The sequence below is a fragment of the Chiloscyllium punctatum genome, chromosome 18 (assembly GCF_047496795.1).
Source record: "Chiloscyllium punctatum isolate Juve2018m chromosome 18, sChiPun1.3, whole genome shotgun sequence".
Classification (NCBI taxonomy): Eukaryota; Metazoa; Chordata; class Chondrichthyes; order Orectolobiformes; family Hemiscylliidae; genus Chiloscyllium; species Chiloscyllium punctatum.
In genome coordinates, this window is record NC_092756.1 from 79,636,716 (window position 1) to 79,664,056 (window position 27,341).

At 43.8% G+C, this 27,341-nt stretch overlaps 1 protein-coding gene across 2 annotated transcripts in view; it reads right to left on the reverse strand.

Moving 5' to 3' along the window:
- Positions 1-18,791: 18,791 nt before the first annotated feature.
- Positions 18,792-27,341, reverse strand: part of LOC140489232 (protein Tob2-like) — a 33,712-nt gene continuing 25,162 nt past the window's right edge. For both annotated transcript variants that reach the window (XM_072588545.1, XM_072588546.1), the window contains exon 2: positions 18,792-25,703. In XM_072588545.1, coding sequence (XP_072444646.1) covers positions 24,725-25,642 — 918 coding nt within the window. In that variant the 5' untranslated portion in view covers positions 25,643-25,703 and the 3' untranslated portion in view covers positions 18,792-24,724. The remainder of the gene's footprint in view (positions 25,704-27,341) is intronic.

Here is a 27,341-nt window from a genome sequence, read left to right on the forward strand (position 1 = left end):
GCCCTTCAGCCCAACAAGTCCACACTCACCCTCCAAAGAATAATCCACCCAGACCCCATTCCTCTACATTTACCCCTGACACATGCACCCAACCTACACACCCCTGAACACTATGGGGTAATTTAGCATGGTCAATCCGCCCTAACCTGCACATCTTTGGACTGTGGGAGGAAACCCACACAGACACAGGGAGAATGTGCAAACTCCACACAGACAGTCACCCCGAGGCTGGCATCGAACCCAGGTCTCTGGCGCGGTGAGGCAGCAGTGCTAACCACTGAGCCATCATGCCAGCCCATTGGGTGTAATCTGCCTGCAGAAAAGTCCCGAAATTGTGAGGAGATAAATGAACTGATAAACACTGGTTACTGTACAAGTCCAGTCTACTTGCTGCTCTTCCAACAGGGCCACGGTGTCCTTGACAGCAACTCACACAGCTAGGTTGGAGTCTTGGAATTAAGGGGGGGCATTTGGAACAGAGAACATGGTAAATGTATTTACACCGAGGGTCGTGTGATTGTGTAATTGCTTCACAATGGAGTTGCCAACCTTCCACTATTGTCAAGTCTCCTATGAATCAAAGCTTAATTTCCTGCGCGTTCCTGTGGTTAAAATCCAGGAGAGAATTGCTCAGGGAATTTGTAAAAGTCTTCTTTCAACACCCCTGTTTTATTTGAAAGAAAAATGTTTTTGACGAGTAGGAGAAGAACGAAAAGCAACAATCATATTATCAACAAATGAAGAGTCTCTCTGATCGTCAGTGGGAGTCTCGGGTGCCATGACGATGGACAAGTCGATGACCAATGAGGAGAGGATAGGTAGGCAGATGATCACCCGCCTCCAGAGATGATAATCCTATATCCTGGCTCTGAAAGAGTCCATCACAACATCAACATTGAAGGCTGGATGGGACATTGGAGGAATGGATTTGGGAATAGGGTGTGTAAATGTGATCTGGATGTGCATAATATCCATGTCCCAGATTTTCCCTATCTCCGAATCATTGGATCCCTTGGTTTTCCTGACAAACTGATCAATGCGGCCGTTATCCCAGAAGTTAAACTTCCAATGGGTGTGTACCTGACATCTGCTTCCCTCCAAAAGAGTCCTTGACTCTGCGTTACAGTCAGAGACTCCCGATTTATAGACTGGGGATTGTTACCCTGGGTTACCCACTACTCTGACTTCTAACTGATGATGAAACTGATCCCACATCCAGCCATTTACACTAATGCCCCTCCAAAACACCTGACTATTAATCCACCCCAATACCTGCCCCCTCCCTGAATACCTGACCCTCCCCCTCCAATACCTGACTCTCATCCATTTCCTGATATCTCCAGATACGTGATCAACCAAACTCCAAGACTCCCTTTTCCCTGACACCTGCACATTATCCACCCCCCCTCACCCCACCCCAATACACACAGTCACATTCCTGGCATGACTTCTGACTGCACGGCCCCCTGACCCAATCCCAGCCCAGCAACTGATCTACTCTACCCCTGTCTCTGCCTGGCACCCAATCCCCTCACTCACTCACTTACCTACCACTTTACTCCCTCACCTACCAGTGTCCCCCATCCGACTTCCATACTAACCCTTCAACGTGCCACGCCCTCCTCACTTCCCCACCCAGCATCCTCCCCTTCCCTCCCTGTCACACTGCATTCTCAACTACCCACCTCTCACCCTCACCCACTCACCTGACACCTTATATTCTCACACCTTAGGTAGTGGGAGGGAGTTGTGCCGCCGTTGATGGTGACGGATTTGGCTGGGTCTGGGCCCAGTGCCCAGTGCCCAGTGTGGGACCCAACATCTACAATGAAGGTTAAATTGCAGAGATTGGTCCAGTGCTGTGTCATTTTAGATTAGATTAGATTAGATTACTTACAGTGTGGAAACAGGCCCTTCGGCCCAACAAGTCCACACCGCCCCGCCGAAGCGTAACCCACCCATACCCCTACATCTACATCTACCCCTTACCTAACACTACGGGCAATTTAGCAATGGCCAATTCACCTGACCTGCACATCTTTGGGACTGTGGGAGGAAACCGGAGCACCCGGAGGAAACCCACGCAGACACGGGGAGAACGTGCAAACTCCACACAGTCAGTCGCCTGAGGCGGGAATTGAACCCGGGTCTCTGGCGCTGTGAGGCAGCAGTGCTAACCACTGTGCCACCGTGCCGCTCATTGGTGCAGGCAAGATGGCGCTGAAGATTGGCGACATGGCAAAGGGATTTGAGGACGGCTGACTGTCTTGTGATGGTGATTGTTCCTGGATGAGCATGGACCCGGGCCTGTGGGTAAACACTTTGGGAGGATAGCAATATTGAACTTTTAACTTTATATTTCTACCTTTCTCCTCTTTATCTGGTGTATTTCTGTGTTTCAACATGGAGCTGGAGAATGGCGACATTTTATACAACACTTTTCACTGAATTTGTAACAAATACACTTGACAATCATCAATCACTCAGATGTTGAGATGGATCCTGTGTTGGGAATCAGGCTGTCAGTGGGAAAGTTAATGTTTTGTCTATCCTTGGTTGGAAATAGTGGACCATCATCCAGGTCAGAAGATTTGGTCCCATCCCAACAGCAGCATCCCTGCCTCCATGATCTCCCTCGTCCTTTCCCCACTGCATTTCATTTCCTGTGCTCTCATGAAGTTACTGACTCCTCCTGCGGTAGGTCCATTACACCGTGCCCACCGGGAGGTCGGCCAGCAGCTAAACCCAATTCTCGGCTCCTGAGCACAGGGCTCAGATGCTCAGTCGTGTGATGGGTTCTGCCACATCCACATGGCTCCCTCATTATCTTCCCAGCTCGGTCATGTGTTTTTGGAGTTTGGTTGCCCTGGGGCCTCATCCTGATGTCCCCCTCGGGGAGGTCAGGGCCCCGTCATATCTCCATCCCCGCTCCACCTTTGGTGCTGGCATGGGAAGAGAAGCCAGTATGGCATTGATCATCTTGGAACCAGGAACCATTTGGTCAATTCGGAGCCACGATCCTGTCTGTTGATTCAAAGCCAGGATTCGGTCGGCCGATTCGGAGCCAGGATCCAGTTGGTCAACCCGGAGCCAGGATTCCATCGATCGTTTCAGATCCAGGATCTGGTCGGTCGACGTCCAGCTCAGAGAAAGTCCAGGAACTACTCAGTGAGTGTCTCCAGCTCGGAGGAGGTTCAGGAAGTGCTCAGTGTGAGTGTCTCCAGCTCGGAGGAGGTTCAGGATCCATTCAGAGTGAGTGTCTCCAGCTCGGAGGAGGTTCAGGACCCGCTCAGTGTGAGTGTCTCCAGCGCGGAGGAGATTTGGGATCCGCTCAGAGTGAATGTCTCCAGCTCGGAGGAGGTTCAGGACCCACTCAGTGTGAGTGTCTCCAACTCGGAGGAGGGTCAGGACCTGTTAAGCATAAATGTCTCCAGCTCGGATGGACCCAGTGATGGCAGGAAAGGGGCAGATTGCCAGGACCTCGGGGACAATGTCAGAGTGGAAGGGAGTGGAAGAACAGAGAGGGGAAGATGGACGTTTAAAGCTGTTTCAGTTTTAGTAATATTAATTTAATAATAATTTATTCATTATTTTACTATTTATACATTTTATGCTGTGATTTATTCTGTAATCCTACATGGTACTAGAATGTGGTAACATTATCGCTGTATCCAGGTAAGAGCGATAATATTAAATAAATCTAAATCTGAAAAACTCCAAGTGAGCATTTGTTGCCCTTCTCTCCGTCAACCTTTCTACAGGACGCACTGCAACACCTCCCCAACACTTCTTAGACAGCATCTTCCAAACCAACAGCCTCCACCATCTAGAAGGACAAGGGCAGCAGATACATGAGGACACCACCATCCACAGAGTCAGAGAGATGTACAGCACAGAAACAGACCCTTCGGTCCAACTCGTCCATGCTGACAGGATATCCTAACCTAATCTAGTCCCATTTGCTAACACTTGGCCCATATCCCTCTTAAACCCCACCTATTCATATACCCAACCAGATGCCTTTTAAATGCTGTAATTGCATCCACTACTTCCTCTGGCAGTTCATTCCATACATGCACCACCCTCTGGGTGAAAACGTTGTCCCTTAGGTGGGGTCGCAATCCAAACCACTCGCTTGAAAATATATCGCCGTTCCTTCACTGTTTTAAAATTCTGGAATTCCCTCCCTAATGGCATTGTTGGTCAACCTACAGCACAGGGACTGCAGCTGTTCAAGAAGGCAGCTCACCGCTACCTTCTCAAGGGGCAACTAGGGAATGGCAAAAGGTGCTGGCCCACCCAGCAATGCCCACACCTTGTGAATGAATTTAAAAAAGAACAACTTGGGCACACCTCAGTGAAATGCCTTGCTTCCTTGCTTAGAGATGATCAACTCTCTGACTTCTTCCAGTTCTGATGAAAGATCATGAAGCATTTAGAGAGGGTTTTCCCTCTCTGTAGATGTTGTCTGACTCGCTGCGTGTTTTCTACAGTGGTTTCTGTTTTCATTGCAGGAGGTGGTGCAATGGGAATCAGCATCATCAGAGGAGAGCTTTAACATAAACAACAGTTCACAATAAGGTGAAGGGGCGGGGGCACTGGTAGGAAGGAGCACATCAAGCAGCTCTGTTCCTGAGGCCTGAGGCTGTGTGTGTGTGTGGGGTGGGGGGTGAGGGTGGGGATGGGGAGGGGGTGGAAGCGGGCCCACCGTCCATGGGTCGGGGGCGGGTGTGGGGGTCGCGCTGCTGAGCCAGTGTCGGAAGCTGTGGTCCAGCCCAGGATCAGCACCAAGTCTGTGACTCCTGTCCTTGCCTGAGGGGGTTTGTGAAGATGCTAGAGGGTGGGTTGGATCAAATCGCTAAAACAGCGTACAGGATCCTGAGCTTCATAAATGGAATACGAGGAAGTTACACACGAAATGTTCATCAAACATTATTTCGGCCGCAACTTTGGGACTCTGTAGTTTAGGAAAAATGGGAAAGCGTTTAGAGACCAGGAATGGTTTGCAGGAATGGTCATAGATTCTGGTAATAAGGGATTCCACTGTTACATGGGGACGACTGAGAGGAGACTTAGTTCGGAATTATGAGAGGTCTGCACAGGAGATAAGGAGGGAAACTGTACCCATTACCGGGCAGTCAAGAAACTGAAGACACAGATTTAACACGATTGGCAAAATACCTCAAGCCAACATGAGGAAAAATTATTTTTACTTGGCAAGGGGTTAGGCAGAAACAAAAACAAAAACTGCTGGAAAAGCTCAGCAGGTCTGGCAGCATCTGCAGTGAGAAATCAGAGTCATTACTTCTTTTGTCGAGTAACTCGGATTTCTTTCCACCGATGCTGCCAGTCCTGCTGAGTTTTACCAGCAATTTCTGTATTTGTTTCCGATTTACTGCATCTTTCGGTTTTTATCAAAGGGTTAGACAGATTCAGTTGTGCCTTCCAATGAGAGAACATTTGGAGGACAACAATAAGGGAGGTGCTAACTACACGACAAAAACAGAAGTTGCTGGAAAAGCTCAGCAAGTCTGGCAGCACCTGTGAAGAGAAATCAAAGTTAATGTTTCGGTGATCCTCCCTCAGAACTGATGGTAGCGAGGAAAATGTCGGCTTTAATGCTGAAGATAGGGTGGGGGGGAGGGGGTAAGGAGTAAAGGATAGGTAAGCATAGAACCCAAAGAGAGAGAAAAACAGTTGGACAGACAAAGGAGTCGACGATGACCTGGTTGGAAGGATGAATAGTTGCAGTTGTTGTGGGTATGTTCACAGAGTTGATTTGTAGACGTTTCATCCCCTTTCTAGGTGACATCCTCAGTGCTGGAGCCTCCTGTAAAGCGCTGCTGTACTGTGTCAGTTGGAATTTATTTGGTTTAGTTCCCATTGCTTCCGGTTACCGGTTCCAGTTGTTCGTTGGGGTGGTCGGTATATTGGGTCTAAGTCAACGTGTTTATCAATGGAATCCACGGATATGTGCCATGCTTCTAGAAATTCTCTGACTGTCCTCTGTTAGGCTTGTCCTATTATCGTTGTGTTGCCCCAGTTGAATTTGTGGTCCTTGTCATCTGTGTGTATAGCTACGAGGGACAGCTAGTCATGGCATTTAGTGGCTAGTTGATGTTCATGAATGCGGATTGCTCGTTGTCTGCCTGTTAATGGAGACTGCTAGTGGCTAACAATAGGTACCGTGTAATAGCAGACTATGTGGTAATGGAGCCTGGTGTGTAGGGTAGGGGGCTAAGACGTGGAGGAGTTCAGGCCCTAAAATTATTGAACTTGATGTTGAGTCCAGGAGGCTGTAGAGTTCCAGAGTACAAAATGAGGTGGTATTCTTCCAGCTTACCCGAGCAAGTCTGAGACAGAGATGTTGGCCAGGAAACATGGTGGTATGTTAAAGTGACAGGCTTTTGGAAGCTCAGGGTCTTTTTTGCAGGCAGAACGTAGGTATTCTGCAAAACGGTCACCCCATCTACGCTTTGTTTCCCCAATGTAGCAGAGACGACATTGTGAGCAGTGAATGCAGTAGACCAGACTGTGAGAAGTGCAGATTAGAGTGGTGCTGGAAAAGCACAGCAGGTCAGGCAGCATCCGAAGAGCAGGTAAATCGACATTTTGGGCAAAAGCCCGAAACGTCAATTTTCCTACTCCTCGGATGCTGCCTGACCTGCTGTGCTTTTCCAGCACCACTCTAACTTAGACTCTGGTTTCCAGCATCTGCGATCCTCACTTTTGCCCTGTGAGAAGTGCAGTCAAGTGCTGCTTCACCTGGGAGGTGTGTTTGGGTCTTTGGATACTGAGGAGGGAGGAGTAAATGAGCAGGTCATAGAGTCATAGAGATGTACAACATGGAAACAACCCGTCCATGCTGACCAGATATCCCAACCCAATCTAGTCCCACCTACCAGCACCCAGCCCATATCCCTCCAAACCCTTCCTTTCATATACCCATCCAAATGCCTCTTAACTGCTGTAATTGTACCAGCCTCCACCACTTCCTCTGGCAGCTCATTCCATACCTGTACCACCCTCTGTGTGAAAAGGTTGCCCCTTAGGTCTCTTTTATATCTTTTCCCTCTCACCCTAAACCTATGCCCTCTAGTTCAGGATTTCCCGACCCCAGGGAAAAGGCTTTGTCTATTTAACCTATCCATGCCCCTCATAATTTTATAAACCTCTATAAAACAGCCTCCGACGTTCCAGGGAAAAGAGCCCCAGCCTGTTCAGCCTCTCCCTGTAGCTCAAATCCTCCAACCCTGGCAACATCCTTGTAAATCTTTTCTGAACCCTTTCAAGTTTCACAACATCTTTCCGATAGGAAGGAGACCAGAATTGCACACAATATTCCAACAGTGGCCTAACCAATGTCCTGTACAGCCGCAATATGACCTCCCAACTCCTGTACTCAATACTCTGACCAATAAAGGAAAGCATACCAAACACCTTCTTCACTATCCTATCTACCTGCGACTCCACTTTCAAGGAGCTATGAACCTGCATTCCAAAGGTCTTTGTTCAGCAACACTCCCTAGGACCTTACCATTAAGTGTATAAGTCCTGCTAAGATTTGCTTTCCCAAAATGCAGCACTTTGTATTTATCTGAATTAAACTCCATCTGCCACTTCTTAGCTATTACACTTCGGCAGGGGAAGATGCCATGGGGCTGTGGATGGGTGTGGGCGTGAAGGAAGAGTGGACCAGGGTGTCCTAGAAGGAGCAGTCCCTGCAGAAGGTGGACAATGGAGAGGAGGGGAATATGTGTCTTCTGGTGGCATCTCGCTGGAGGTGGTGGAAATGGTGGCTGATGATCCTCTGGACATGGATACCAGTGGGATGGTAGGTATTGACAAGGGGAACCTGATCACTGTTGCAGGAGGGAAGAGAAGGGCCGAGAGTGAAAGTGCAGGAGATGGGTCAGGCCTGGCTGAGGAATCTGTTGACAATAGTGCTGGGGAATCCTCGATTGAGGAAGAAGGTGGAGCTGAGGAAGGGTCACCAGAATTGATTTATCTTCACAGCTGCTGCCAGACCTGCTGAGCTTTTGTAGCAACTTCTGTTCTTGTTTCTGATTCACAGCAACCACAACTCTTTCGATTTTTAGTTGCTAACTGCATTAATTGGGTAGCGTACCACACCGACTCTCCATGTGAGATAATTCAAAGACTCATCTCTCCTTCGCTGGGAAACCTTTAGAAACTAATTAATTAGTTTTCAACTGCAGTCTGTCATGGCAACCAACTTGTGTTCATTGATGGTGCAGTAAACAGCAGTGAAGTAGTTGACGTGGTTATTGTGCCCGTATGGGTTGAAAGATAAATGTTGGCCAGGATCCCACCAAGTCCCCACTCATCTTCAGAAAACAGGCGGCAATTCACTGCCATAACAATACTGGTGCCAAACACCACAAACTAACTCATTGTGCTGCTTGATCCACCGGTTGCGAATTCTTCTGAGGATTTGCAAGCGGAATAATATTTGACTGTAAAACAGCAGCTGTGGCTCACTGGAGACAGGGTGAGACTGACTGAGATCGGATCCAGCTGCTTTTATGCCCGTGTGGGAGAGAACACATTAAAGTGAGCTGAGGTTTGAATATTTTGGTTTTAATTCTTTGATAGCATCATAGATTCGTGGACAGCCTTGCCAAATCGGCTGTTTCATGTTGCTATGGATTTGGAATCAGATGCAAACCAGATCGGGTAAGGATGGCAGACTTCCCTCCCCTAAGTGAACCAGCTGAGTTTTTATAACAATTAGTAATGATCACCATTTCTGAGGCTAATTCCAGACTAGTTATCTGAACTTAAGTTTTATCAACCACCATGTTGAGATGTCACCCATGTCTTTAGAGCACCAATCTAGGCCTCTGGATTACTAGTGCAGTGACATTCCAACATTTCTTCCCCTGACACCATCAATGGAACATTCCTCTTTAAATCAGACCAAAATGCTATGCACAAACCAAGTGCATTCTCACCAATTCCCAGGGCAGTTGTTAACAAGACTTCCCTACTTATATATTCCTTCCCCTTGCAATAAAGCCCAAAGGTCTACACGCCTTCCTGATTATTTGCCATATCTCTATGCTTTTTTGATTCAGAGTTCTACAGCACAGAAACGGACCTTTCAGTCCAACCTTCCACGCTGACCACGATCCCAAACGAAACCAGTCCCATCTGCCTGCTCCTGGCCCATATCTCTCCCAAAGCTTTCCTGTTCATTTACTTATCGAAGTGTGTTTTAAGTGTTGCAACCGTGCCCCCAACCACCACTTCCTCACGAGGACACCCAGATTTCCTCCGCGCCACAGCGTTGTGTTTAAATAATAGCCTGCTTTCCTGGGCTGCTGAGCAAATCTCCAATGGCAACCTGGTTTTCTGCAGTGTCTCCCTCTGGTCTTGAGCAAGGGTCTTACATTTGTGATTTACAAAGTTTTCACCCTCAAAACAGATTGGGAATTCTCACGTTATCATCACTCCTCCCTAGAAAATCTTCTACTGGGAGTTTATCAATCAATCCTAACTTGGTACATGCCGCTCCTTCGCTGCCCAAAGTTTCTTGACAATTATTTGCTGAGCCTTGGCAATGAACTTTGACTTTTTCAACATGAGGAAGGGCAGGCCTTGAGTTTATCTCAAACAGAACAGGGATTGAACCCTGTGTTAATCTGATCCACATGGTGGATATCTAGCTAACTGAGCCTCTGTCATTCCACATTAGCAGCCCAAGACACCTGCTCTTTGGTCCCAGAACACATTATTGGAGATATATCATAGCAGACGACTATTTGGCACATTTCATTGCTGCTACCTCTGAAAGAGCTACCCACCAGCCCAATTCTCTGACTCGTTCCTCAGTACAAATGAGTATTTTGCATCAGTATTTACTGTGGAAAAGGATGTGGAAGATATAGACCGTGGGGAAATAGATGGTGACATCTTGCAAAATGTCCAGATTACAGAGGAGGAAGTGCTGGATGCCTTGAAATGCATAAAAGTGGACAAATCCCCAGCACCTGATCAGGTGTGCCCGAGAACTCTGTGGGAAGCTAGAGAAGTGAATGCTGGGTCTCTTGCTGAGATATTTGTATCACCGATAGTCACAGGTGAGGTGCTGGAAGACTGGAGGTTGGCAAACATGGTGCCACTGTTTAAAAATGGTGGTAAGGACAAGCCAGGGAACTATAGACCGGTGAGCCTGACTTTGGTGGTGGGCAAGTTGTTGGAGAGAATCCTGAGGGACAGGATGTACATGTATTTGGAAAGGCAAGGACTGATTTGGGATAGTCAACATGGCTTTGTGGGAAATCATGTCTCACAAACTTGATGGAGTTTTTTGAAGAAGTAACAAAGACGATTGATGAGGACAGAGCAGTAGATGTGATCTATATGGACTTCAGTAAGGCGTTCGACAAGGTTCCTCATGGGAGACTGACTAGCAAGGTTAGATCTCATGGAATACAGGGAGAATTAGCCATTTAGATACAGAACTGGTTCAAAGGGAGAAGACAGAGGGTGGTGGTGGAGGGTTGTTTTTCAGACTGGAGGCCTATGACCAATGGAGTGCCACAAGGATCGGTGCTGGGTCCCCTACTTTTTGTCACTTACATAAATGATTTGGATGCGACCATAAGAGGTATAGTTAGTAAGTTTGCAGGTGACACCAAAATTGGAGTAGTGGACAGTGACGAGGGTTACCTCCAATTACAACAAGATCTTGACCAGATGGGCCAATGGGCTGAGAAGTGGCAGATGGAGTTTAATTCAGATAAATGTGAGGTGCTGCATTTTGGGAAAGCAAATCTTAGCAGGACTTATACACTTAATGGTAAAGTCCTAGGGAGTGTTGCTGAACAAAGAGACCTTGGAGTGCAGGTTCATAGCTCTTTGAAAGTGGAGTTGCAGATAGATAGGATAGTGAAGGCGGTGTTTGGTATGCTTTCCTTTATTGGTCAGAGTACAGGCATTGGGAGGTCATGTTGCAGCTGTACAGGACGTTGGTTAGGCCACTGTTGAAATATTGTGTGCAATTCTGGTCTCCTTCCTATTGGAAAGATGTTGTGAAACTTGAAAGGGTTCAGAAAAGATTTACAAAGACGTTACCAGGGTTGGAGGATTTGAGCTACAGGGAGAGGCTGAACAGGCTGGGGCTGTTTTCCCTGGAGTGTTGGAGGCTGAGGGGTGACCTTGTAGAGGTTTACAAAATTATGAGGGGCATGGATAGGGTAAAAAGGCAAAGTCTTTCCCCTGGGGCCAGGGAGTCCAGAACTAGAGGGCACAGGTTTAGGGTGAGAGGGGAAAGATATAAAAGAGACCTATGGAGCAACTTTTTCGCACAGAGGGTGGTACGTGTATGGAATGAGCTGCCAGAGGAAGTGGTGGAGGCTGGTACAATTGCAACATTTAAGAGACATTTAGATGGGTATATGAATAGGAAGGGTTTGGAGGGATATGGGCCAGGTGCTGGCAGGTGGGACTAGATTGGGTTGGGATATCTGGTTGACCTGGGTGGGTTGGACCGAAGGGTCGATTTCCATGTTTCACATCTCAATGTGATACCTTTATTTCCTTTTAAACAATTTATCCAACTTGTTTACAGATATTACTGTTGTATAGGCTTCCCTCACCAGCCCAGGCAATGCAATCAATCCCAATTATTGAGAGGCTCCCACCACGTCCTCAGCTTCTTTACCCAGTAGCTCGGTATACTGTAGTTAGTAGGTGCATCCTCTCAACCTAAATCTGTCCGTTTCAAGCACAACCCATTAAATTTCCTCTAAGCTCTCTCTCTGCTCTGGAGAAAACAAATCAGTTTCTCTAGTCTCACCATGGAATTGACATTTCTCAGCCCTGGTACCATTTTTCTGAATCTGCTCTGACGTATTTGCAAGGATTTCTTTCGGGTCTATCTACTATCTGATATTGTTAAACTTGAAAGGGTGCAGAGATTTACAAGAATGTTGCTGGGATTGGAGAGTTTGAGCTAGCGGGAGAGGCTAAGTAGTTTGGGACTATTTTCCCTAGACCAGCAGAGGCGGAGGTGTGACTTTACCGAAGTTCATAAAATCATTAAGTTTGGATAGGATAAATACCCAAGGCAGCTTTGGCTTTTGTGCAATCATTGTTAGCAGAATATTATAGATTGAACGAACCCAGCTGCAGTTCCGTTGTTGCCACAGTTGATTTTCGCAATAATCCTTTGGCAGGGAAGTGGGTGGAAATGGGTATTAAAGAAAATTGACTCCTTGCTGCTTCTATGACGGTCACTTAAACACACCAGAAAAAAAATACCTTAGCATAATGAGACATTCATGATATGATGCAGGAAATAAAATCAAGACTTAATTAGAACAAGATTGTACCAGACTACTGGTCGCTCAGAGTGTTTCAAAGCGAGCCCTTTTAATCTAAAAGCTGTTCCTTGGCTCCAGGGGACTCTCATTGCCCCTCTGAAAAAAAATCAAGGACAACGAGGTCAGGCCCCCATCAGTCTGGTTTGGTACAGACACAAAAAGGATTTTGAGGGGCCTTTTGTTTGTATGTAAAACAGATAAAACTTCAGGCCAAAGTGATGATGTTTTAGAAGGCACCTGTATAATGAAAGGGGAATGGTCAGCTCTCTAGCTGAGCAGTTTTACTTCACTCTTGACCTGGGAAGTTCAACAGGGAGCTGTGTGGAATCACTCTCGCTTCTGCCCTTCAACTTCAACCTGTAAGCATGTGTTCAATTGATATCGGTTTTTAAAAGGGATGTTTGCTTACTGGCACTGTTGTATATATTCAAAACAGCAGAATTAAGTAAGTGGAATTCTGTAGGGGTTCTTTATTCTGGTCTTTGTGTTTCATTATGTAATTTTGTGAATAAATCTTTGTCTGTTTAAAAATCTAGTAGTTAACCTAGCTCTCATACTCCAGATAATTTTCACTGTAGACTTAGTGAAACAAATTGCAAAGGATGGTCTGGAGATGCCTGCTTAAGAATATTTTGAGTGGTCTGGACTAGTCTATAACAACAGACTAGTCAGAAGCATGGAAGGACTATCTTGAGATGGGAGTACAGGTCCAACCTACTCACTAAGTTTAGAAAAATAGAGGCAAACTTATTGCCTGATTTGTAAAAAAATTCATTCCCAGAATAAGGGTGTCTCTACCTAAGCCAGTATTTATTGTCTATGCTGAATTACACAAAGGGCAGTTAAGAGTCAACGTCATTACTATGGATCTAGAGTCACATGCAGGCCAGACCAGATTAGGTAAGAAAACTGCCATTCTTAAGGCCTTGAGTGATCCAAATGGATTCATGGTCCTCATGAGATCACATCACAATCTGCCATGACAGGATTTGAACTTAGGTCACCATGAGCTTCCTGGGCTTTTGAAATATCAATCCAACGATCATAGCACTAGGCCAGCATTTCTCCTTTTGCCCAATCCAAAATAAAACTCGTGGTTGCTAAAAAGAAAACCCAGCAAAACAAGTTATTATATTCAAAGTCACAATTAAAGAAACATGGCCATATTAGCTCTATCATTGATAGCCAGGAGGCACAGGCTTAAGGCCTACATCAGTACTAAAAAAATGAATTATAATGTTAATCAACAACTGAACTGGCCATTACTCTAACATGTAAAAAGTCTGCATTTTGAATCTTGTGTTTTTAAACATTGCTGCTGTAAGAGCTGTTTAGAGTTGTTTATTAAATATCTGAACCACAATAAACTGCTTAATAATCTTAATACCCCTCTCAAGGCCAAGTCGACTATTTTATAATAGTGACTGCACTTCAAAAATATGGCATTGGCTAGAGTGCTTGGCACATCCTGGCGTTCTGAATGGTTCTTTAATAAAGATAACTTGGAACAAAACAAAAACAAAATTGCTTGAAAAACTCAGGTCTACCAGCATCTGTGGAGAGAAATCAGTTAACATTTCAGGTCCAGTGCCTTTCATCAGAATTACTTGATGTAGGGCACAGTTATGACTGAGTTAGAACTAGATAGCAAAATGAATAATCCTACATTTGTGCCCATCTTTTGAAACCTCCAGCTAGAGTCTCCTACACCTCCTTCCATTCCCCCAAGGTACCATATCTCCTGCTTGTAAGATCCACCATCATTTGTGATAATTTGTTCAAAAATTCTAGGATTGTTTTCAGAACCTTCACACCCTATATGGCCAAAGCCAGGTTATCACCCATCTCACTGCTGATAGAGCAGATTCAACTTTGCATCTCACTGCCCAAATGTTTTACTTAAAACCTTAATGCCAACCTCCGAGGACTGTCAGCGCAAGACAGCTATTCTGATCTAGCTCCATTTGCCGACATTTGGCCCATATCCCTCTAACCCCTTTCTAGTCATGTACCCATCCAGATGCCATTTAAATGTTATACCCACCTCATCTGGCAGCTCATTTGCTACACACACCATCTTGTGTGAAAAAGTCCTTCATAAATCTTCCCCCTCACCTTTAACCTGTGCCCTCTAGGTTCCCAACTCAGTGCTTCCCTCACTGGAGCACCAAGTGTGTCAGTACATCCCTTGCTTAAATCAGACCAAAACAGCACCTGGTATTCTAGATGTGCTCTCACCAACAGACTGGTGAATCAAGAATATGACTTTGTTACTGCTGTATTCCAATCCCCTTACAATAAAGGCCAACATTTTCTTTAGCAGAGTAATTGGTTCTTGCACATTATCCACCAGCTTCCCCTGCAGCTCACTCTCTCAGAATATCAGCCCAGAGATTTCCCAACAGCCTGGTGACAGTACTGGTCTGGGATCTCTGCTCGTTTCTTAAATAGCTCCAAAGACTCAGACCCGCTGGTGCACATTCAGTTCCTCAGTCACTGCCCTTTGCTGGGATATTGAACGTGTTAAAGATTAAAAGGGGGCCACCATTATTTTAAATGGGACACTTCCTTGGGTCAGCACCTCCCTCAAACTCCCACCACCCCTTAAAAGATTAAAGAAAAAGGATAGAATTGAAAATGTTTCAGTCAGCAATGCCTAAAGTGAGATCCAGCAGTCATTGCCTACAGTGAAGCAGTTCCAACTGATGCACAGGAGCACTATACCACTGTGAAGGTTTGTAGTCTTGACAACTTATTAAACCATGATACAACTACTTGTCTCTTCAAAACATAATCAGTACAGCCATTTATCTGAAGGAGGGCAGTGTAACTGAAGACCCATTAGAAAAGGACAGTTACATTTAAAAAAGGCAAAGTCCCACTATTTCCACCACCACCAATGGCACCCATTCACACTAAATGATTGGTTTGCCTTGTTACCAAGGCATTAAACTGAAGTTCAGATGTAAAATATCCCAGGATGCCATTTTGAAGGGCAGATGACATGTTTATGAGCAGTGCCCTTATCAATATTTATCCATGTAACAGTAGAGATTAATTGATCACAATCTCATTGCTGATGTTGAGACCGGTTTTGCTGGAAGTTTGCTGATTGCGAAACACATCAGAGCTTCATAAAAACCATAAACTCATGCATGCACGTCTTTCACATTCACGTACACAACCACAGCAGTCTTGGAGTATAGGGCTGCCCTCATTGGTTTTTAGATCTCGAAGTTTGAAAATATGTACAAATTTGTAATAGTGTACAGAATGCTCTGTGGTCACAAAGGATAACTGGTGACATTTATTCATTTGGTGAATTTATCATGACAGCACAGACTGAACTATTGAACTCAATCAGAGATTTGACTGAGTTATTAGGATTTTACTAGATAAGGATATACACTCAATTCAAGTAGAAATACTCAGCATTATCTGCCAAGGTTGGATAAATATAAGTAGTTCTTGAATGGTTTGCAGTGAATCAGTGTCCATTAGAAATAAAGTCAAAATTTCACCCAAACTCCATTAAAAGCCCTTGGCAGTCCCAGCTGCTGGAGAAATACGCTTCGAATGTCCCATTAGTGCACCATTGAATCATGTCGCTAATCAAAATTGCAATCAGCAATTCCTCTATGTGCAAAATATTCTTTAGCCAGCCAAATAAGGGCAACTGCCAACAGGCCGTTTGCCAATAAGTACAAAATCAAATGCCCTTATTAAATTTCCACAAAGAATGCTGAACTACAGCTCTCCCTTGTTAAGTTGTTGTCATGTCTGCAAAAGATTTTTCTCCTATTTGAATTCAAGTTCTGGGAAGTGAAAGAACAGTTCAATAAAAGTGAAAAAACTCTAGCCTAGTCAAATCACAAGACAGCTTGTTCCATGACAAGAGAAACAATGGATTGGGAGTGAAGTCTACTATGAAGGGGCAGTTTGTTTACCAAAATCCCTGTTTCCCCAGTGAAAACCTCCCCTCAAGTCAGGTTGCTTTGCAACCTTCACCCCATCTCAAAAGGGATCAAATCCCTCAAGTAAATTCCATGAGGGGGGTGGAGAAAGAGGAGGGGAGAGGGGGAGGGGAGGAAAAGTTATTGCTTTTGTACTTCCAAATAGAAAATACACGTAGGATTTACCACAGAGCGAAATGTGGATTTGTGGTTGCTGAGTCACTTGATAGGAACTACACTTATTCTGTGGTCTCTTTTAAAGACTCTCACTTACACCTCACCTATCACAGCTTCAGGCCATTTCAAGTCAATTTCCAGGCAGTTAAACATTGTGTAAACAGCAGAAAAGTTTATATACCATGGAGGATAACAATCAGATAATTGGTTTTAGCAACGTTGGTTGGTATGATAAATAGCATATACTGGATTAGTGGTGCTGGAAGAGCACAGCAGTTCAGGCAGCATCCAATGATAAATAGCAGTCATGGCAATGGAACAGACTATTGCAGATGGAGCCTCACTTGGATGTTTCATCTGACAGTGCAAGAACCCTCTCAGTATGGTATTGGAGCATCACCCTCAAGATTTGCACTCGTTTCAGAGGCAGACTTTCAAGCCACAACCTGCCAGCTCATAGACCACACAGAGGCAAGACTGAGGCGTAGTGGACTGGATTTGCTGTGGATTCTGGTTCTAATTCTACCATAGCAGCTAGATGAATTTGCAAGTTCAAATTATAGAGCTGTGAATTAGGGGCTCTTCTAGCACAGGGAAACCGGAGTTCAAATTTCAGCTGCTGCAGAATTATGTAATAACATATCTGAAAGGTTGATTTAAAAGACTTGAGTCGGAATTAGCTGGGCTTGGTAACAGAACGTAAAACATTACAGCGCAGTACTGGCCCATCAGCCCTCTATGTTGTGCCGACCTGTGTAACTTATCTGAAGCTCATCTAACCTACACTATTCCATTCTTGTCCATATGCCTAACCAATAACCATTTAAATGCCCTAGATGGTGGCCATGAAACTATTGATGGTCATAAAAACCCTATCTGATTTATGAATGTCCATTAGGGCAGGACATTTGCCCTCCTTAAATTGCTCTGGTCAACAAGTAATCACTGAATGGTTAATTAATGGCCTAATCACTCAATTCAAGGACAACTAGGGATGTGGCTCTGTCTGTGACCATTTGGAAATGGTCAAATAAAATTTAAGCCATTGCGAAGCAAAAAAAAATTAAATATGTATCTCTCTGATCAGACTTTTCAGCTTGAGAGCATCTTCACTTCCAGAATTTTTCCAGCTGTTTGATCTGTGTAGGTTAGCAGCCTTTTGGGGCCTGAATTTGCAAGTTGTCACCATCAAGAGACAGGAAAAACCTGAACGGAATGAAATGAGAATTTCAGACAAACATCCTCCTTGATGATGGGTTGTGTAAGAAACCAGGCAGACAGAGAAAACCCCCTTAGACACACCATTCCCAACTCATGATGACAAACGTCGTCAACAGCAAACGTATGAATCAAAACTGCAAATTACATTCCTTGGAGCCAAAATTCTTTGTAAAACAGGCTAAGGTTTTAAGAGCTGAAAACAGCAGGAGACTAAACTGGTTTGCTTAGGCCATTGTTGGAAGAGATGCCTGCTGTTTTAGTGTTGCCTTTAGCAAATTCAGATATCTTTAACTATTCCACCGGTGGCAGCGGTCTTCAACTGCCTTGGCTATAAACTCTGGTATTTGCATACTTCTACCTCTCTTCTCCTTTAAGATTCTTCGTAAAACCTACCTTTACGACCATGCCTTCAGTTATTTGTCTGTTTACTCCTTCAGTGACCAGTCAAATCTTTAACTGATAATGCTGAAAGTGCAGAGCTGTTTTGCTACACAAAAAAACCCACTATATTCAAGTTGTTACACACCCATCTTCTATTCATTTGTCACTAATTACACCAATTGCAAGCAACCAGTGCATGCAAAAATCAGGAATGAAGAAAAACAAAACCAGAAGTTGCTGGAAAAGCTCAGCAAATCTGGCCACATCTGTGAAGAGAAATCAGTTAATGTTTCAGGTCCGGTGACCCTTCCTCAGAACAGTTCTGAGATGAGGGTCATGGGACCTGAAATGTTAATGGATTTCTCTTCACAGATGGGGCCAGATCTGCTGAGTTTCTCCAGCAACTTCTGGTTTTGTTTTTGATTTACAGCATCTGCAGTTCTTTGTTTTTATTTAACAGAAATGAAGTTTTGTTTCATTTGAGGGAGATGCCAGCACCTATTGCGGCCCAGACTGGGAAACACCCAAGCTACATATTGTGTTGCTCTATGGAGCATGGGGCAGCATCAAGTTTTAAAACTTCAGTTTTGTTGAAATTTGCAGTGGAGCCAGGCAAGCATAACCTTCCTTAGGCAAGAGTTAATTGCTCGAACAATCTGACCAATTTAATCAGAAAAAACAACAAAAAAAGGTACTACACACAAACAGCTCCAATTTTCATGCTTTTAATACAAACTTAAAAAAGATCCGGAACATTATAAACTATACAGCTCTGACCTCACCTACAACAAATCTGCAAAAAACATTTTAGCATCAAGCAAGTATTGCACAATGTTCCAAAGTAGAAAATTGGGATATTATTCAGTCTACAATAAAGGAATTATTTGCATCCGCTTTCCTTAACAGAAAATAACCATTCCTTTCAAGAAAGTAAAATGTACATAATTTGAAAAAATCCTGCCATCGTTTTGTCTTTTTCTGAAGCATACAATGTCAATATCTCTTGGTTTTCAATTTTTTTTGAAAAAATAATTTGTTGCATATGAAATCTGAAATGAAATTACAATGTACATTAGAAATATATACTCTTAACCTTTACAAACATCTTAAATCATTCAAGCAAAAGGAAACCAAAAGAAAAAAGAAACTTAAGATTTCGATCAGTTAGTGCCAAATCCATTAAAAAATAAAATAAAACCAAGCAATGTTTTTAATGTTCAAGTAAAGAAAGCTAACATCTGTATAATACATCATTGTCAATGAAGAACACTTAGGGAGGAGTGGAAGGAAGGGTTAAAAGTCAAAAGATTTCAGTTTCTCTTATCCTCCCCCCATAAACCTCTTGAAATAGGGATGCTATGTAGTTACTTAGAAATTAGGCTATTATGCATCTCCTAAAGTTTCCACACATCCCCCTCCCTTGACCATTTTATTCTTTTTCAAGGCAGAAAACTCAGTAGACATCATAACTGGTGTAGCACGCAGCTTCACTAGCTCCAAGTGATTTCAAACTCACCATCATAGCCACGAGTCAAAGACTTGAGTAGCAATAGCATTCGTCAATGAATTTTCACTGCTCTCAAGTCATGAAATCAAAAGATACACATTCCAAAAAAAGTGGGATCATCACATTTCAAACCTGCAAAAATTTTGGGGTGGGGGGGAAGGCAGGGGGAGAGAGAAGAGAAGAGAGCCAGGTGATCAGAAGCTGGAGTGCTGTTTGCCCTCTGAAGCTGCAAGATCTGTCAGAAGACCTCAAGCTTACATGTTAAACCTGCCGCCTCTGAGATGGTGAAGCAAGGTGTCTTGCGTTGTCATCTTAACCCAATTGAAACCCTTTGCCCTTAAATTAGGACTGCCTCTTTCTACACAACAAACAGTGAATTCATGAGGCAGATCACCTTTCACTTCTCAACTGTCCTTTGCCAGCCATCCTCCTGTTTACTTGAGTATCCACCCATATGACAGGAGCATGGAGGAATCGGAATGTTCATTGGACATTGATCACGAACAGGCATGGTCAGGATTGTTTTGATTTAGAAAGCCAAGTATATAGTGTTCCTAGAATTAGACAGCAATATTTGCAATAGTCCTTTTTTTTACCCATCACCACAGCTTCTCCAAACCTTCCCCTGCCCCCAAAAGAGTGCACCATTCACCTGCAAGTGTTTTCTTTAAAAAGAGAACTGTACTCCATTAAAGATACCAATACAATCGTGCTTAAAAATGCAGAAACCGATGACCAGATCAATGTTTAAATGCAACCCTCTTGTATAAGCTTACACAATTGCTAGATCGCTGCGACAAGATTAGGTAATGGTAGCACTGCTGCTCACATATTGCACTCCAACAGTTCAGGCTGATGAGGCCAGCAAGCCATTTTGGTCTTGCTGGGGAGGGTGGGTGGGTGGGTGGGTGGTGGTATGGGGAGGAAAGGAGTGGAAGATGAGATGATCAGTGGCTACCAACTCCATTTCTAACTTCTGTAATTTGCAAATTCACTAGTCTAGGTTTGTTAACTATTAATGCTGCTCATGTTGGAATAGAGGATCGAAGGGGGAGAAGAAATACCGGCAACTAATGACAGGCTCAGTACTACCGTATTAGCTTAAAAGGTCCATTAATGCTGCATCTTACAGTCAGGATGATTATAGGTAAAGTTACCACAGCAGTGAGAGTTCAGTCTCAGTATAGGTGCATTTAACTGCAATTGCTAAGCTCAGGATACATCACTTATGGAATTGTTGGGATAGTAATCAAATGGATTAGACCGTATTTAACTTGATCCATTCTTGATCCCTTTATTCCATCAATGGGCCTATTCTTGTTCATTAAGTGCATTTAAGAGGCTCAATAAATTTAGGACTGTCAATACAATTCAAGAGCATAAAGACTGAAAAAAAATAGGATAGTCTGATCTTTCATGTTTCTTTGCAGTACCCATTGAGTGTTTTTCTTAACAAAAGTCACTTTCAGTTCAGTGTTTTGGGAAAGGATTCCACACTACAGTACACAAGCCAGGTTAAAGCAGCAGAACCATTGATAGTTCAACAATTCAAGATTCCAGTCACATTAATGCTAAGACCATTATATAATGAAGGTTGGCCTGCTTGCCTATAGTTGTCCCACAGGACGGGGCTGGAACCCTCACTAAGTCAGGTCATGGATACAGCATTAGTGTGGGAGCAGATCATCAACACAGCAACAAACTGTACCAGAGGCCCAGGAGAGGGCCAAAAGCTGGCGATCTCCACCGGACCAGCAACAGACTGGAATAGTAGAGAATCTCAAATGCAAGTAACCCCAGGGACACATGGACTTGATTCTAGAATACATCTGCAAGTGAGTCATAAGCAAAGAGCTAGGAGTCCAAGGGTTCTCTGCTCCTGTTTCAGACAATGACAGGTAGTTTCCTAACATTTCTTATCGCTTATCCCAAAAATGTTGAGACCCTGCCTGAAATGTAATACACTGGTATAGGTTACAGCCTCCGGCAAAGAAATTAATATTGGACCCAACTGTTCCTCCCATTTCAGCAACACTGTTTGGTTGCGAGATATAAAAACCTGCACAACTCCCACAGGGGGAAGAAGGGGAAATAAATCAGAGAAGACATTTCTATTATCTCTAATAGCCTCTAGCAGAACAATACTGGAAAAAAAGGTCTCTGAGCAGATTGCTTCCTTTGCCAGAGGAGTAGTTTGTAATAAGTGATTAAAAGAACAGCAAACTGATCGAACCTGGCTCAGGCCCAGGAGTCTCACTCCCAACTCCCCTGCATCAGCAACATGTCAGAATGCAGTGTGAAAAACTAGCTTGCAAATTTGAAGTCCAACTCAGACCTTCCCCCACCCAATACCCTCTGTGAAACAATTTACTGCAGCTGTTCTAGACAGGTTATCAAATGTAAGTGAATCCTTTTGTTTGAAATCAGCTGCTTAGGAGTTTAGTCACTTGATTAGGAGGGGTTACAGCAAGCAGTCAAGAGCTATTTTGAGGTGCAGAATATGCTCAGTATCTCACTGGCTGTAAACAGTACAAGACCCCCTTGCTAAGATCCACATTACATTTACAAATATTTGCTGTTATGCCAAAACCCAGTTAATTCTTTTCCGTGTGGATGAACTATTTAATTGCTGTAACAAACCTTTTAATTATAACTGCAGCAAAAAATATCAGCAATGCTCCAAAGCATTGAGATAAAATATTTAGCAAATTGATATCATCGCTGCTCATTTCTGGGACTGATGAACCAAGCTGCTCACCCTGGACAATTTAAATATTGCTAATGTTTCAAGGACAACTTTTGAACTTGAGTTTTTTTTTTGTTGCTGTAAATTGCAAGGTAGTAAACACTGCTGCATATGTGGTAATGTTTTAACAGTGACTGAACAAGCATGGCATTACAATACAGAAACAGAGGGTTCTGGATAGAATGCTGTATACAGCATATTCAGTTTCAGAGGTCTCTGGCGTTTCCTCTCAATGTTCACTACTAAACTAACAGATGTGGCCAGTCCCCCAGATTTCCCACCCACCCCACATGACACTCCAGTTACAGGATTAGCTGGGACCTAGTTGAATGATGCAGAGGGGTTTGCAAAATCTAGACTGTAGCAAGCCATCACAACAGGCAGTCGAAATGCTGTTATTGGTAAATTCAGAACAAACTTTCCAAAGAGGGTCAGGTTCTTGGGAGTTGCACAGATGATTGAAGGACATTCACCTGCAAGGTTTGCAACAAGGACTGCAAGCTCATTTCCAGATCTCACTTTTCAATTGGAACATTAGATTCAGACCATATGCAAAACACTGACCACAGACATATGCCACTATTCCTTATAGGCTAAAGAAAGAGGGGTCCCTTGGATTGTCATTTAAACTGCAAAGAATGGGAACATTACAACTTAAGTCAATGCTGGATTTGAAAAGAACTGAAGGTGGGAAAACAGGAATGGTCCAGTAGTGCAGCTCCTTAATACCCAACATACAGGACATAACATTTATTAAAAAAAGGTGCTGTCAACTGGAGAGGGAGGATAGTTGAAGATACAATACAACTCAACTCTAATTTGGTCACACTCATTCCTTTCTAGGATTAGATCCCACTCATACATTGGACATGGACATATGGTGTGAACCTGGTACATATAGACAGCTGAACACAGCAGGAACCAGTTGTGAAGCAGAGCTTTTCAACAGATAACATGACTTATGCACCCAATTCCTGACCAGCTACAGACAAGTATCACAAAACACACTCCCTGACTCCAGTTACTCAAATCCAGTGCAGTCTTTGATCTCTTCTCCTTTGTCGTATCTCACAGTTGAGGTGAATGTCTTGTGGCATCCACAACAGAAATTCTTCCTGAGGTTTGGTACTTTCCCTCCCGCCAGCCAAACATTTGACTTTTTTTGGAGGGGGGTGTTGACTGATCCTTAGACCAAGTGGAGCATCATTCTCTTCACACAGTAAGAAGAGGAACAGACAGCAGAGCTCAAATAGCCCAACTGGAAAAATGAAAGAAATGAGTTTTAAAACTAGAGTACTCCAAAAGGCTCACCAATATCTAGGATGCAAACAAACACCCCGTTAAAAAAATCTCTGAAAACAGCTACTTCTGGCACAATTGTTGAGTGCTCACGTCACCAAACCTGCAGCATAATCTGAAGAGTAGAAGGTTCTCGGTAAGATGCAAGGTACTGTAGATCTTCAATGTAAAACTTTAAACCAGCTAGCACAATGCAGTGTAGTATTTTGTCCAAATAGCAGGATCCACAGTACATGCCACAGCTTCACAAGATTTTTTTTTTGCTAGTTGCCATAGTACAGTAGTAATCCAAAATGAGATTAGCACGAACGAAGAACTTCAAAGCCCTTTAACACCAAGATGACAGGTTCTGCTGCAGTTCAGAGCGAGGTGTTCTTTTTGACAACACTTTGGAGTTTTTAAAAGGAAGGAGGGGGAAGTGAGGGCAAACAGGAAGAATGTCAAGACTCCGTGGACAACCAGTTAAGACATACACTAATCGCATTAAAATGCCATACTGGCAGAATTCTGCTTCACTGTGAACCTGCCAAACTTAAATTGTCGGTCATGGCTTCCCATCCTGTAGCACTATAGCAATAATTTGAAAAAAGGGAAATAATGCGTTCTCCTCGCAACTGTGATACAGCTGCTACTACAGTGCAAAATCAAACACAGAAATACTGGCACAGATGTGAGGTAATGCCCCAAATCTAACTGCTGTGAGAAACGGATAAGACTGCCAGTTACAAATAGTGATCTTTATTTTACTCAATTTTGGAGTATTCCAATATTTCAGTCATCCACTTTTCTTATAAGATGGACTTTGGTGCCCTGTTTCCCCCCTCCCACCTTTTGGGGGAGTGGAATATAGAATTTGACAGGAAAACTCACTATAACTCAAACCTACAACTTCCCTATGGATTGCATGAATGTGGTGGACATATTTCAAAAAAATTTGACAACTTGGGAGATGATGAACACTGTTTGAGACTGCAAGTGGGGTTTGGAGGTTAAATGTTAAACTGTTCCCGAAGTGCTCTTCAACTTTAATCAATCTTAGTGTTGGCCTTCTTTGTGTTCTATGTATAGAAAGGATTCTTCACTACATATTTTAGTTAGCCAAGACAACTGGCTGAAATGGCTGGTTAGGATACTGCATGGTGTTCAAGTTGAAGTCAAGTCCTTCGACAAATGGGGCCTTCTCTCCCAAGTTGTTATTATTGTAGATTGGTGGCACCTCAAAGGCATTAGGGAATGGAGCTGGGCCAGAGGATGACTGGTTTTCATTCCCGAAGTACAAACTCAGTGAACCAGGGTAGACAAATTCCTTGGCATTTGGCGAAAGGGAGGATGGTGGCATCTGGTTGTTTCCAAGGACCAGTGAGTGCATCGATGTGGACAACCCCTTCTGCTTCATCAAACCATTGGTGGGAGAACGAGCCATTCTCCGGCCTCCAGTTTTCATCTTGGTGGACCCAAATTTGGTGGCAGCAAAGGCTGCAGTAGTGAATGTGATTGGCTGAGTTGACCTTGGGATGAAGGTGGGGCTTACAGAATTCCCAAAAGATGGAGAAGGGGAATTGGACAAGGAGTTGCCCTGGTCAGTAATGGGAGTGAAAACCTGGGCCTCTGGGTTAAAGCTGCTCTTTATCTCCTTGTCCAATTCTGCACTATTCTCATTGTCATCCATGTAGAGGACCTTCACAGCTCCTTTCTCACCAATCTGATAGGACACCTCAAAAGGATCAATCCAGAGGCTCAACTCTTGAGGAACATTAGCCCGAATATCTTCAATATCCAACCCACTCCTCCTCGTGGCCTGCTCAACGATGGGGTCCACAGTTTCTCCAATATGGACACACCTATAACCAGATCCTTTCAGCGGCTTTTCTGGGTACCAATGGCCCTCGTATTTCTGTTTCAGCAACCGCTCCAGCTCCTCCCCAAACAGGTCTGCACGTCGCCGGGGTAATTTGTTATACAGGTAGGAGATAATGAAATTTAAAGCCACCTTGATCTCCAAATGCATTCTTGGTATATGGCGACTGGGCAAGGCAGTGCAGAATTAGCTTCAAATCTTCACACAACCCCTTAAGAAAGAAAGAAAGAAAGAAAGAAAAAAAAGCAGTTAGTTCACGTATACTTGTACTGTGGGGAATTCTGTCTGCAATCATTAAAACTTTAACAAACAACTCATGTTTCTCATGGCACCACCTGAACTTAGTTTGATTAGGTCACAGACTTGCAAACAACCTCTACTCCCAACCAGAATACCAGGGAGAGAGTTAGAAATGATGAACAGTTAAATCTATTTGTGGGAGACAGAAGATTAGGTTGCCTGACTAAATTAATCACCAGATAATAAAAGGTATCGGAAGCAGATCACTTCACCATCTCTGCTAAGTCCATCTCTGCTCGTTGTGCACAAGATTCTGAAGATTGAGGGAGGATAAAGCAGGACATTCACAGAGCAAAGATGGACAACAGAAAAACAAAACAGTTGACCATCTTTACCAGTCTCCACTTAGGCTGACATGTACATGATACACAAAAAAAAACTTGATAGTAGCAGCCTGGGGAAGTTTTAAAGATATTCAAACTGCAAAATGGCTTGGTAGATTGAAGACAGCAAATTTGTTTCCAGCGGTAGTAGGATTGGTTACTCTAGGACACTGATTTAAAGCACTGGAAAATGAACCAGAGGTGAAATGGGATCGTATTTCATGCAAAGTCATGATCTAAGATACACCCCAATTGGGAAAATCCCTGAAGATAGAAAAAACTTGCAGGCTTGGAGGAAGGGGAAGAAAGGGTAGGAGCGTGGGACTAATTGGATGGCTGTCAAAAAAATCTGCACTGTGCTGGGGGAGAAGAATGGCCTCCTTCTACGCTGTGTGTTCATCTAATCCTAAATCACTGAAGTTATGCAAGGCACTTAAATCACAAATTGGCTTCACTAGAGAGTGACAGACTTTTAATCACTGGTACTTCACCTTCCTGCTGGGTAGCTCAAAGTGTTCTTTCTGGACTCTGTTCTGCTTTGGACAAATTGCACTGCTGGCCATTTTCAGGCACTTGTGAAGTTTTGTACAAAACAGAAACACAGTTGTATCATACACCTGACCGCTCCGAGCAACAGCGCTGCCCAATCAGGGGCAGCATACCCTTCAGCAACATGACATTCTCAGCAGAGGCTGAATGCTTTGATGCAGAAGGAAAAACAAATTCCTCTGGGGTAATGATCAAAAAGCTGCCAGTGCATCTTGAAGGAGGTGCAAAATTTCAGGGAACAGATTCAGGCCTTCCTTTCCCAGTTGGAGTTGGCAACTTCATTCAAATTCCATCACATTGAATGAGCTCCCATATAATCAAATTTCAGACGTCATTTGCAGAAACTATTCTTAGTCCAAGTGATCAAGTTACCATCAGCAAATGCTTACTTGAGAAAGTAAATTAAAAATTAGAATCAACTTGCAATAGACACGAGTAGACCGTTACAGAATCAGAGAGCTTGCAAAATCTTGCAAAATCAGTTATTCTGCTGCTGTCTAACCTTTGCAGCTGCACAGTAATTTAGGAACTCAGTGTTCAACAAGAAATGCTCATTTTCCAAATGCAACAAGAGTCTCAGATGCTGTGGACTCCAACAGCGCACCTTACAGCAAGATACTGGAATGTGAATAGATATTTCGGAGGTGCAGTGCAGCATCCACAATCTCATTGGTACA